Raw genomic sequence first — 13,654 nt, forward strand, 5'->3', positions numbered from 1 at the left:
GATTTCTCCTACTGTTGATTTAACATCATTGTTTCTGAATCTTCCAAATTTCAGTTTTAATTAAAATCCATGAATAGCTGTTCTTGAATGATTTCATGTTACTGGATAAGGATGTTACCGTATATTGCTTTCATATTTATTTCCTTAGTCATAGATGTAGTATTTAAAGAACTGATTGTGTCTGCTCTTTTTTGAACTTTGCATTTTCCATCCAGGAGAATTGGTGACTTGTGAATTCTGGTTGATGGATTTTTCTGGTTATCTCCAGGAAATGAATGAATGAACTTAGTCACAGTGATTTAAGAGCTCTGATGTGAACTCATGAAACAAAGCAGCAGCCACATCAGAGGTGGCTGCATATCCAAAACTATCTATTACGCAATCTATTGTTTGAGCATCTGTGAGATCCCAGCATTTATTTGTATATACATATTTTGTATGTCTTGAATGTTTTGAGGAGGAAAAAGTATTTTGTTCTTAATTTCATAGTCTATCAGCAGAGCTTAACTCCTCTTGTTCCTAAAAGAGCTTTTTTTTTACACTTCTTGGTATCTGTTAATTTTTTTTAATTGCAACTGTTGATTTTATTTGAACTATAAATATCTGAATAAACCAAAGAAAATGTTTTGGCCTATATTGCTGTCTGCAGTGCTCCCCAAACTTCTTACCCTCCCCCAACCTCCTGTCTGCCCCCTTCCTCCCAGCCGGGAGTGGGGCTGCAGCTCCAGGAGGGGTGACGCAGACAAGAGTAAGGGGACCGAGTCTCAGACCACAGCTGGGGGTGGGGCTGGGGCCACGAGTAGAGCTGGGTGGTGCTCCCTTCCTGACCCTGGCCCCAGTCGCTCCCCCTCGAATGTTCCTCCGTGCCCTCTAGGGGGCATATCCAACAGTTTGGGGATATGGGGTGCAAATTGGTACTCTGTGTTGTGCGTGTGTGTGTGTATATACATAGTGTCAGTGGGAATGGGAAGTGCAGTTGGAGAGTCAAATCGCTGTCTCTAGACAGCCATGTCAAAACAAAGATCTTATTATTCTTCGGATTTTCCAATATAAACACATATGTGCACATTCTATCTTATTACATTATTAATAGAGAAACATCTAAGTACTAAAAGGGCTAAGCTTCCGAAGTGAACAGCAGAGATGACTGAGATTACCATGGCTTTATTTGTGTCAAGTAAAATGTGATATTTAGGTTATGCGTCTTGGGTTCCAGCCGAACAAAAGAATTCTATAACCATCCAACATATTCATGAAATGTTAGTCTAGTATGGAGACCATAGTAACATCTATGGTATGTAGCCACATGGTAGCCTCATGTCCAATCAAATATGACTTAGATGTGTGCAGGGATAGGTATGCAGCTTAGTTTCATGTGGTACTCATGGTTGGGCTCTTACCTTTTATTAAAAGAAGTGTAATGGAAGGTAGCAGGATTAGCTGCTGAACTCTTGTATTTGCTCTGTAACCTTCCATCTCTTACAAAGAGGCCTGTTGTGCAGCAAAAGCTGGAGGTCAGATTCATTACCAAGAGATGTCAGAGAGTTTCATGACAACATCTCAGAAGACCAATCTCCCACCATAAATCGCATAACAGTCTGACCAGAACTAAAAAAAAAAAAATCTCTGGATCCTATGGAACTCATCAGCTGCTGACTGGTATCTAACCTTTGTGATGGTGATGGAATCTAGCAAGGAGCTACTTCTGATGTTCTGGACACCTCCTAGCCAGGATGCAGGCCAGGAATGGAAAATAAACGGTGCTGTTTGTGCTGGTGGATCACCCCTGCTTGGCTGAAGGCAAAAGTAGGATGCCCATTCTCTTATTACTGGATCTGTCTTTGGCAACTCATGCTTTTGATTATAGTGTAATTGCAGCGCAAATTCAGGGGTTAATGGAAAAGCCCAGAGATTGCACCCATGGTTCTTCTCAAGTCAGACTGTGAGCAGGATTGGCTCCTTCACTGCAGACCACTCACTCGGAGTTGTCCCCCCATTTCCTCCTTCATAATAACATCTACAGGAAGCCATTGGGGGCAGATGGGAGGCAGGATAGTCAGAGATGCCAGCGTTATGCAGGCAGGACCCACCTCTACAACACATTTTGGCATAAATAGTACCATTGTTCAGCTATCCCAGTATCTGGATGATCTCAAGATGTAGAGAGGCAACTGACTGAAGCTGAACACAGTTGAGACAGAGAGATGCTTGTGGGGAGGAAAACCTCTAGAAGTTCTAGCCCACCACACTTATCAGAACCCTCTGTTCAGGGAGTCTTACGAGAAGTGGTCAAGTTGGTTTGTAGCTTTGGAGTCCTTGGCTTATGATTATTTCTGTCCATAGTGTGCAAATGCTGCCTTCTGTTTTGCTGCTGGCCAGGATACTGTGGCCAGTGCTGTCGGACTGTTTCTCTACTCGGATTCTGCAGCACTTGACATATATTCTACTGTCATGGCCAGCTGCCTTGAGGCCACTGCAGAATCAGGAAGGGACGGTGTTTTGGCTTTCAGGGAGCTGTCTGCTCCTCTGCAAACATGCAGCTGTAGTTGTGCGAAGTGTGAGGATGGGTTGATCCTGGCTCATGGACCCTTGCAGCCTCTAAACTAAATCATTGAGGCCCTTCTCTCTCCCTCCGTTGGGAAACGGAGCATGACAAACGGACCTTTCTCACCTGCCTTTTCTGTAATAAGTCTGAGCAAACTTTGAAATCCTGTTCCAGACGTCACAAGTATTGCAGATGAGTAACTGGTTTAAAGCTTCAGAGTGGTAGCCATGTTGGTCTGTATCAGCAAAAACAACGAGGAGTCCTTGTAGCACCTTCAAGACTAACAAATTTATTTTGGCATAAGCTTTCGTGGGCTAGAACCCACTTCATGAGATGCATGGAGTGGAAAATACAGGAGTAGGTATAAATACATGAAAGGATGTGAGTTGCCTTACCAAGTATGAGGTCAGTCTAATGAGACAATTCACTTAACAGCAGGATTCCAAGGGAGGAAAAATAACTTTTGAAATGGTAAGAGTGGTCCATTTCAGACAGTTGACAAGAAGGTATGAGTAACAGTAGGGGGAAATTAGGTTTAGGTTTTGTCATGACCCAACCGCTCCCAGTCTTTATTCGGACCTAATCTGATGGTGTCCAGTTAGCAAATTAATTCCAGTTCTGCAGTTTCACATTGGAGTCTCTTTGAAGTTTTTGTTGTTGAGGAATTGCCACTTTTAGGTCTGTTATTGAGTGACCAGGGAGATTGAAGTGTTCTCCTACTGGTTTTTGAATGTTATGATTTCTGATGTCAGATTTGTGTCCATTTATTCTTTTGCATAGAGACTGTCTAGTTTGGCCAATGTACATGGCAGAGGGTCATTGCTGGCACATGCTGATTCCATGCACACTCCGTGAGGGTGTCTTTTCTCCCTCCCCCCCTCTCCCCCAAAGACCCCTTTTAGTGAGGCAGTGGAAGAACTCCTATGGCACAGTGGTTAGAAAGTAATTAAGTGGCATTGCTTGTGTAAGGGGACTGTTGCACTGTTGCCCCCTTACTAACATTCAGTGTGGGTGTTTTGGATGGCTAGCTCCCAGTACTAAAAAGGGGGATGGGTGGATGGGGAATCAGGACCCTGAGACTGACAGCCCCCAGGAACAGTGGGGAGAGGCCAATGCTCCAGGTCAGCCTGAATGACAGGGCGAGCAGGCTAATCAGGGAGTCAGGAGGCCAGGGAGGTCCTGTCGTCCATGTGAGCTGGATTTGCCTGGGTTGGACAGAGTGGGGCTGAGCTAAGAAGAAAGCAGGGGCCCAAGCTGAGCTGGGGAGCAGAGCTGTGCCAGATCCAGAGAGCAGACTTGCCCTGGGAGCAGAGCTGCAGCAACCAGAGCCAGAGGGGTCAGAAAAGCAGCCCAGGAAGCAGGTCAGTGCTGGGAGCAGAGTCACAGAAGCAGCCTGCAGAGCAGACCTGTCCTGGGAGCAGAGCTGCAGCGACCAGAGGCAGAGGGGCCAAAGAAGCAGCCCAGGGAGCTGGAGGCAGAGCAGCAGTGCTGAAACAGAGTGACGGAGCTGGGGCTGGAGCAGTCCAGAGCTGGGTGCGATGAGCAGCTGAGGAGAGTGAGGGGGACCCTGGGCAGCAGGCCCAGCACAGGGAGACGCCTCAGCCAAGAGGCTCTGCAGGCCAGACTTGGATCGTAACCCCGACAGGGTGAGGGGGGACACTGGGAAGAAGGGTCCTGCCACTTAGAGCCTGAGAGCGTGTGGCCACCACCAGAGCAAGTATCCAATCCACAGCATCCCTGCAGCAAAGCCAGGGCCTGAGAAGGTGGCCTGGGACTTACAAGGAACAGACTGTGAACTGCCCTGACATTCCAGAGGCTCTGTTTGTGATGTTCCCTGCCACAGAGTGGATTGATGTTTCCTTTAACCTTCCTCATTTTCCCTTATTCTTTTTAAATTGAATTGTTGATTATATAACTTTAACTTGTATGTAATGGTCAGTGGGTCAGAGAAGTGCCCAGTGCAGACACAGTACCCTGGTGTGGGGCACCCTAGCCCCTGTCCTACGTGACTACAGCAGGGTTGGGGGTCGAGCCCCCCAGGAATCCTAGGCCCAGCCTTGTTGGGGTTACGAGGACTCTGCCAGACAGGAGAGTGGAAAGGGAGTCCTCAAGGGCAGGGAGGCCACTGGGTAAAGGAAGTGAAAGCGAGGACTCAGATCCTTTTGCTAGCCCACTTCACCGGGGTAGTGCAGAAGCCAGGAAAGTTCCCCACAAGAGCAGAACTATTCCCCCACTTACACGTGGAGCTTGGCAAAGTCTTTGTATTGTTGCACAGCAGAGCAAATGTTACTGGCTTCCTGTTCTTTTTGAAGTGGCTTTTTTCCCCCTCTAACACATCCTGTTCTCCCTTGTAACTTTAAATATTGAAACAGTGCTGTGAGCATGAATTGTAACTACTGGGCATAATTCCAGCTAATTACATGACATAAAGAACAGATAAACATCCCCTCTTGTCTTGCTTGCATTCTTAGCAGATGTGCATTCTCTCCATAACATGGAAATAAATTGATCACCACTGCTTCCAACCATAATCTTGTCTCCATGTTTTGCCCTGCACAAGCAGTGAAAGTCCTGGACTTGCTGATCTCACTTCTTTCATGAGTGTACAGCCAGCTGTCAGTATTTATCTCCAATATACCTTTCTCTTGAGACCAGTACAGAGATTAAGTAAATGATGTTTTCTCAGCGAATAACATGAAATAGTGGCTGCATTAGAATATGACCATTGTCTGGCTGTTCTCTGCTGCGGAGGTGCAGGATGTATGCCCCATGTTTAGGAGCATGAATTCAAAAACATACTGAGGCCTCCCATTCTCCTCCTTTATTTTATTTTATTTTTCCTTGCTCCCTGTTTGTCACCATTCATTCTCAATCTCTTTCCTTGGGACTAGTATTTCCCAGGCTGTGCTAGTTGTTTACTTTTATGAAGACTGCTGTGCCTTATGATCTCTCTCACGAACTTCCTACTCATGTCCAGTAGGTATTAATACATTGAGTCTATGTACATGTTTTATTCCTCTTTTTTCTTTGTGTGTATTTAACCCTTTGTCTCCCTAAAGTAAGAAGAATCTAACCTGAATGAGCTTCTTTCCTTCCTCTGTTCACAGGTTAGCTTTATTTGCTCACCGTGAAGATGGACCAGGGATCCCAGCAGATATTAAGCTTTTTGACATCTTTTCGCAGCAGGTGGCCACTGTTATACAGGTGTGTTCTGAATACAAGATGCAAATCTGGTTTTTAACAAAAAACTAGACATTTCTCTCAAATTTAACTTCTGCTGTCTCAAATTTCAGTCTAGACAAGATATGCCTTCAGAGGACGTGGTGTCATTGCAAGTGTCGCTTATTAACTTAGCTATGAAATGCTATCCAGATCGTGTTGACTATGTTGATAAAGTGTTGGAGACAACTGTGGAAATATTTAATAAACTTAATCTGGAACAGTAAGTGAACACTAATTTTCTTGTTAAGTATGAAATTTTTCTGTAGTTTTTCTGGGAGCGACTGTATTTAGTTTGGCTTTTTTAAACAACACCCTCCAAACCCCTGCTGTCAGCCAAAAAAAGAGGAGATTGACATGTTATCTTAACTATTCATTTGTTTGGTAGACTGTAAAATGTAGTGTTATACAGGTTGATGATGATTTCAAAGGTGATGATTTGGTCTCTAAGGTATGTCTACACTGCAGTTAGACACCAGTGGCTGGCCTGTGCCAGCTGACTTTAACTCGTGGGGCTTAGGCTAAGGGGCTGTTGAATTGCAGTGCAGGTATTCGGGCTTGGGCTGGAGCCTGGGCTCTGGGATCCTCCCACCGTGTGAGGTCTCAGAGCCTGGGTTCCAGCCTGAGCCCGAACGATTACACTGCAATTCAACAGCCCCTTAGCCCAAGTCAGCTGGTACAGGGCAGCTGTGGGTGTCTAAATGCAGAGTCGACATATCCTGAAATTACTGATGAAGACCACGTATTGAAGAGACCCTGAATAAATTAGGTGGTTGATTGGTGCTAACCTTTATCTTAGGCACACAGATCTTTTATAAGACATTCCTGGGGGGTGAACAGCATTCAAGTTTTATATTGTAGGAATACAGGATTATTCCTGAAAGGGCTATGGTATGATCTTCAAGGTTTCCTTTTGGTTTCTGAAGAAAATCAACAAATGCAACTCTAGGAAGAGTTGAGGAAACGCTTCACGCTGTACAGTATTAAAGTAATGTCAACAATTTCTTAATCTCTAAAAATTACAGACTTGAATTCTTGTATTCCCGTTTACCTGTGACTATTGCTAAATTGAACAGGATGCTTAGCTCAGTTCGTGGTGTTCAGGTATCTTATTAAATACTACTTCTCAGGTCCCCTCTCTCCTGCCAGTAAATAGACAATTTATGGGCAAACCCTCCTCCCCACATTCAGGCACAGAGGACCTTGCTACAGTGTAATTGATTCCATTCTGTGAAGTGGGGGCAGGGTTTGGAAAGTCTCTATACAGGTTCACGTGACCTACATGCAGCTGAGCTCGCTATCTTAGGGCCTCCCTTTGTACAGGTTCACAATGATCTAATTATGTGTATTGGCCATTCCTCCTCATAAAGGAGAAGAAGAGGTGGGAGGATGACATAGGCACGGCTGTTCTGGTCCTCCAGTTGGAATGATAGCTGTAATGCAGTTCTACTACCACTCTGGTCTGGGAGGCCAACTCCTAGTGTGTAGCCCTGCTACTTGGGATGTATGCTGGAGGCAGGATTTGTGCCTTTAATTTCCACCTTAATTGCCATCAAAGATTGCCTGTGTAGAGGGATTTTTCTGTCCCACTACAAGCAAGTGGTTGAACAGTGAAACTATATTGTTGTGAAACACTTATTTCCACCTTTAGCTTTTACTACTCCTTTTTTAATCAGTCAACATAAGAGATTTCTAATAATTTTTTTTATTGTCTACTTATATTCCAGTATTGCAACAAGCAGTGCTGTTTCAAAAGAGCTAACACGACTTTTAAAGATCCCGGTTGATACCTACAACAATATCCTGACCGTTCTGAAACTAAAGCACTTCCACCCGCTCTTTGAGTACTTTGACTATGAGTCAAGAAAGAGCATGAGTTGTTACGTGCTTAGCAATGTACTGGATTATAACACAGTAATTGTCTCCCAAGAACAGGTATGAAAGGATACAGCTAAATATTAACTATCACAAACTTCAGTGTTTTTTCTGTCTGTGTGAAGTCTTGGAAACCAACACTAACTGACTTCATGCGCGTGGCTGAGTGTGTGTGGTATCTCAAAACCACAGTCTAACCACAGCTTAATTAGCACATGATTTTCTTTACCGTGCTTGGTAGAGTTACACTCGCCCTCCAAAATTATCTAGGTTGTCTTCACTCATCTCCCTGGTCCAGTGTGCCTAACCCTCCAAGATGTGATCAGAGGAAATTGGCTAATTAATGAGTGGGAGTTAAGTGGGGAGGTGACTATGTAAAGTCTCTAGCTAAAAGCAGATTTACCATTGTGGCTTTTTTTGTTTTAATCAAAGGTATTTAGACAACTTTTTAAAAAAGTACCTTACACATATTTGAAGAGATGAAATCTTCTGTTCATGCAGAATGGGTGCTATTGTATTATGAGGGGCACCCTTCAGAGCAGGATAAAGATTCCTTAGTTTAAAATAATAAGGAAGTCTCTTTTCCCAGTGTGCTTTGAGTGCTGTGAATTGCGCTTTGAGATAGTAATGTAAAGAGTTTTTGTGTGTTCCTGACCAGTAACTCTTTTTTGTGCTGATAGGATCTGATGAATGGGCTTGGCTCAGGTTTGTAGTTTATTACATGTTTGATACCATTCTAAGCCTGGTTGGATATGTTTTGTTGCCTTCTTTACAGGTTGATGCAATTATGAATCTGGTGTCAACACTGATCCAGGACCAACCAGATCAGCCTGCTGAAGACCCTGACCCTGAGGACTTTGCTGATGAGCAGAGCCTTGTGGGAAGATTTATTCATCTTCTACATTCAGATGATCCTGATCAACAGTATCTGGTATGGTTTTAACACTTCCACATGCATTTCATGCTCTTCAGCATGTCACCTGTGGTAATAACTTAAACCGTCATTTGTTTATAAGGTACATTTTAATGCAGCTGTAAGCAAAGGAACTAATTTTTAGATCTTAGTTTAATAATACTTATTAGGGTGGAGAGCACGTAGACTTCTCTATACACAAGTTGACTCTTGTGTAAAACTTGGTGTTGCAGAAGTCCAAGAGTGATTACAGCAGTTAATATTCTGTCATATGGGCCAAGTTGTCTGAAGTGGCCTTCAGTCTTGTTTGAAATTGAAGAAACAATATCTGTGCACTGCCTTGCATCTGCCAGTGTATGCTGGGTATATGTGAACATAGAGGCAGTCAGAGAATCTATCCCCTTGTGCTGTCTAGTCATAGACAACGTGCAGTATTGCCAAATCTATATGGGACAGGTGTCTACAATAAATAAAGATATGATCATGTCCTTAAATGTTAAAACCAAATGGAACAAGTAGCCCACTAGACCATGCTTCCAGATCTTGGACTGGAACCCACGTTTTCTGAGTCTCACCATTCCTCTGCTGTCAGCCAGTAGTTGTGAAATCCACTAGCAAAGCGTGCATCTCCTCTCCCGCTACTGCTGGCTTGCTTAGCTGTAATAGGTTGGCCTTCTCTACCAGTTTCTCAGTTAGCTCAAGTGGCAGAGGCATGTGCTGTCCATGTAAAGGCTCAACCATGCTGATGCATATGGTTGTTAATAAAGTTGCCCAGGAACCTTAATTCTGACATATCCAAACATCTGAATGCTCAACTTTGCAACCTTAATATTCTTTGACTTTTTTGTGTGTGAAATACTATCAATATAGGAAAGGAAGGTAAAAAGGCGACAGAAGCATCTCTTGAGATTTATTTTTACTTGTACAATCACAAGTGATTGTACATGGGTGATACAAGTAGTGTGATGTGGCTTTTTTCACTATGCATGTTCCCGTTACTTCAAATGTGGTTGTTTTTTTTTTGGGTATTAGTAGCATTTGTATTCAAGAATTGATTTAATAAAGTCATGCAGTCAGTAAGCAGTAAACTGAATCTGGAGTACATTATCCACTTGAGTTCTTGTTCTTAGTATATACATCGTGATCATTATAAACCCAAACAGACACTGGATCCAACTAGTTATTTTTAAACTAAGTTTAGAGAGCTGAATTTTAAATCAAAACTAAATTCACAGTGGAGGTGGTACACTAAAAAAGCCGCGGTAGAGAGGAGAGTTTTATGTATGGTATTAAATTGAAAAGAAAATAATGTGCATTTTCTAAGTCCTCTTTAAGGCAAACGTGGAAATATCTCTAGGCTTACGAAAATAACTTTAGTCCTTTTTTCATTATAGATTTTGAACACTGCCCGGAAACACTTTGGCGCAGGTGGGAACCAACGTATTCGTTTCACACTGGCACCCTTGGTTTTTGCTGCATACCAGCTTGCCTTTCGCTACAAGGAGAATTCTAAAGTGGTGAGATATGCACATTTTGCGTACTTGCTTCTAGTCCTGCCCTCCTAAAAATCCTTTCTGTTTGGCTAAAGTTTACTGTGTAGTTCAAAATTTGATACAGGGTCTTAAAACCGGATTTCTTCATCTTCTTAAAGCAGATATTAAATAAGAAAGCAAATCAATTTCTCAAGCAGTCAAGAGAGAAATAAGTATTTTTATTTAATCCACTCAGGTTCCTATCTAAGAAACTGTTTGCCCAAAATTTTTATGAAACAAAAGTTGGATGTAAACTTGGATAGTTCTAGATTATGTTCTGAGACTGAAGGTGGCTGAGTTTAATGCTCTGATATCATGCAGCGAATGATTAAGGGAGCATACTTCAGGTAACTACAATGAAATTGCTACTTAAAATCAAGCTAGATACCTAATAGCTCTAAAAGTGCATAAAGTTAAAATAAACTATCTTTAAAAATGTTAGCCCTTTTGAAAGCAAATAATTCCTTCTTTCAGATTAATTATAATGCGGTAGTTACTAAATTGTACATACTCAAAAAAAAATTCTGCAGCGTGTACTCTACTTTGGTCCCTTGAAAATTAGCAATCTCACTTCATCCAAAGACTTTTTTGTTGCAGTAAAATGTTTGTTCCACGCTTTGTATGATGATGTTAATTGGTATTGGAGATGTTAGAACATTCCTCATCAAAATATTTTTAGGGTGAGCATCGAAATCTCACGTAATTTAAGATTATATTTTATAATGACCCCTGTTCACGACTTTTTTTTTCTTTACATCATGTGCACGTTCACTGTTTTGTGGTTGGGCTGACTTGCTTGTGAGTATTAAGCATAATCATGGTAACTGCGCCCAAAAATTGGGTATACATTTCTGAAAGTCAAGCTCCAAAATGTGGTGGGGAAGGTCATATTTAGTGCTACTTTTGAACTGTCATAAATGGAAGGTTTTCTGTGAAAGACTAATGAGAACTCTAGACCAGGATACAGAAGTGCAAACAGATTTTGTGTGGTAAACCTGCTCTAATGTGATTAAACATTTTGCTTTCTTAATTAGTATGCAAAGCTGAGTGAGATCAGTTGAGAGAGGAAGAGAATAAGAGTAATGATCATGTTTTGATTACTTTCCTTTCCTGAATCTTTCCCTTCTTGCTGTTGCAATGGCTTAGTCCAAGCTTTGACTTAACTGTATTTCTTTAGGATGACAAATGGGAAAAGAAATGCCAGAAGATCTTCTCATTTGCACATCAGACCATCAGTGCTTTAATCAAAGCAGAATTGGCAGAGCTGCCTCTGCGGCTCTTTCTCCAAGGAGCACTGGCTGCTGGAGAAACTGGTTTTGAAAACCACGAAACAGTGGCCTATGAATTCATGTCCCAGGTAACAATGATGTTGCTGAATATTTTTCTTCACCTGCATTGCTTTAAAAACTTGGTGTGGCTAGTTTGTCTTTGTTATTGGTTGGCTATAGAAATTAAATCTGACATTTAACTGCAAAGATCGCTGAAGGTGTGATTCTAGCAACTGATCCTCTTCAGGAAGAGACCCCTAAATCTTCCCTTTTACTTCTTCAGCCCCATGTTAAGTTTAGCTTCTCCCTGCCTGAACAAGTGCTTTAATTTAACAACTTCTGGAATACAGCAGTGCCACGTGCTGCTCCAGCAGTCCTTTCATTGGAAAATAGGGCTGCTTCTACATTAAATGCTGCTTCAGCAAGTTTTCTAGGTTTAGTCCAAAACTCCAGCTACCTGTCTGATGTGGCGCAACCCCAAGACATTTACAATAAGCTTCAGAAGTTGCAATGTTGAGTTTTCATACTGGGTCTTGCTGCTAAACTCCACAAAACTTATTTCAAATAGTCCTTTTATCTGAAAATGAACCTCATTTATTTCATAGATCCCTGTTGAATAACTCCTTGAGCTAACTTTACTGCACATTGACCAGATTACTGGAAAACAATGAATGTTTGAGGCCAACATATTATTTCCTCTTAAACCCCCCCCACCCCCCCATTTGATAACCTTTTGAAAGATTATCTCCCCCCCCAGCCCACCCCCCGGATTGCCTTGTCTTTCCAATGCCAGGTCTGGATAGCTGAGACATTCAGCATGTGGCTATGCTTCACTTTCTAATTGTGGCTGGTGTGTGACTTTTAAAAGTTGTGTATAGAATCTTGTTTTATGAAAATGAGACTGATGTCAGGTGTGTATGTATGTGCCCAGTCTTTTTAAATAAGAGGGTCTTTTCCTCATGAGACACTTGCTTTGCCGCTTTACAAATAGTTTTAATGCTATACATCTATGTCAGTGGGATTTACTACCCAGGGTCACTGATTTACTCCTTACTGGCTTTCTTCCCCTGTGTAATTTTACATATTCTGGACATAGAGTGGAGCCTGCACCAAGGGCCGTCTGTAATAGGAAGCTCCTTTTCTTAAGTAGCATTTTAACTAAAGGTTAAACAAAGCTTTAATAAAGCTTCGAGAGTATTTTAAAGCTGACTTGTTGTAGGACACTAGGTTTTTCGTTTAGTTTTTTTTTCGTGTCTCTCTCTTACGTAGCTTTAGACAAGCTTCCTTGTTTGGGTTTTTTTTTCAGTTTCTGGCTTTCTGGCTTGGTTCTATCCATGCTGGAATTAATCTGTCCTATTTACTAAGTATTCAGCCTGAAAGTGTGTATGGAATTCCACCCACAAAGCTTCAGAGAGCTTTTAGAACTCACGCTTACATTCCCTTTGCTAATATTGCGGTAAAGAACAGTAATTGTAACTTTGTTTCATCTCTTCTCTTCTCTTGGTTGTATTAGGCATTCTCTCTGTATGAAGATGAAATCAGTGATTCAAAAGCACAGCTGGCTGCAATCACCTTGATAATTGGAACATTTGAAAGGATGAAATGCTTCAGTGAGGAGAACCATGAGCCTTTGAGGACTCAGTGTGCACTGGCTGCTTCAAAGCTGCTTAAGAAGCCAGACCAGTGCCGGGCTGTAAGCACCTGTGCCCATCTGTTTTGGTCTGGCCGAAACACTGACAAAAATGGAGAGGAGGTAGGAGGGTATATTCAGACACATTTTAGGTATTTTCCCACAATTTGGGTGTCTGACTCTTCCTTAAGAGTTTTGGTTTCATGTCTATGAAGACCTTAGATAAGCTATGATCCTGTAAAGTCTGTTTTATATTATCTATTACAAAACAACTAAATTTGACTTTCCTAAAACTTGGCTTGATGAGAACTACAAAGTAAAGTAAGCTCTATAACTAAAAAGTTATGAACAGCTGAATAGTGCAAATTTTGAAAAGCATGTAGTTAAGGACAGACCCAGTATTGCCTAAAATAGTAGAAAAAACTATTGACTTTGGATGGGAGTACTGAATTAGCCACAGTGCCATACTGAAGTGTTCATTTATAGGTTTACTGAAGACTTATTTTATTGTGCATACTGCACAGTTAACTTTCAAAATGACCAAGTGGGTTCCAAAATAATTTTTTCAGACTCAAAGCAGCAATCCTTGTTGAGGACTTGACCAAGTTGCATACTTGTCTGACTTTATTGTGGTCTTGTTTCATATGTAGAAAAGATTGTAATTACATTTTT

The 13,654-nt window shown here is 41.9% G+C and overlaps 1 protein-coding gene across 1 annotated transcript in view; it reads left to right on the plus strand.

Moving 5' to 3' along the window:
- The window catches only part of VPS35 (VPS35 retromer complex component), a 43,481-nt gene that overhangs the window by 26,516 nt on the left and 3,311 nt on the right, over positions 1 to 13,654 (plus strand). The window contains exons 9-15 of the mRNA XM_077830864.1: positions 5,653 to 5,749; positions 5,839 to 5,987; positions 7,492 to 7,699; positions 8,415 to 8,570; positions 9,947 to 10,069; positions 11,262 to 11,441; positions 12,866 to 13,105. Of these exons, the coding sequence (XP_077686990.1) occupies positions 5,653 to 5,749; positions 5,839 to 5,987; positions 7,492 to 7,699; positions 8,415 to 8,570; positions 9,947 to 10,069; positions 11,262 to 11,441; positions 12,866 to 13,105 (1,153 nt within the window). The remainder of the gene's footprint in view (positions 1 to 5,652; positions 5,750 to 5,838; positions 5,988 to 7,491; positions 7,700 to 8,414; positions 8,571 to 9,946; positions 10,070 to 11,261; positions 11,442 to 12,865; positions 13,106 to 13,654) is intronic.

This window comes from Eretmochelys imbricata, chromosome 12, assembly GCF_965152235.1.
Source record: "Eretmochelys imbricata isolate rEreImb1 chromosome 12, rEreImb1.hap1, whole genome shotgun sequence".
NCBI lineage: Eukaryota > Metazoa > Chordata > Testudines > Cheloniidae > Eretmochelys > Eretmochelys imbricata.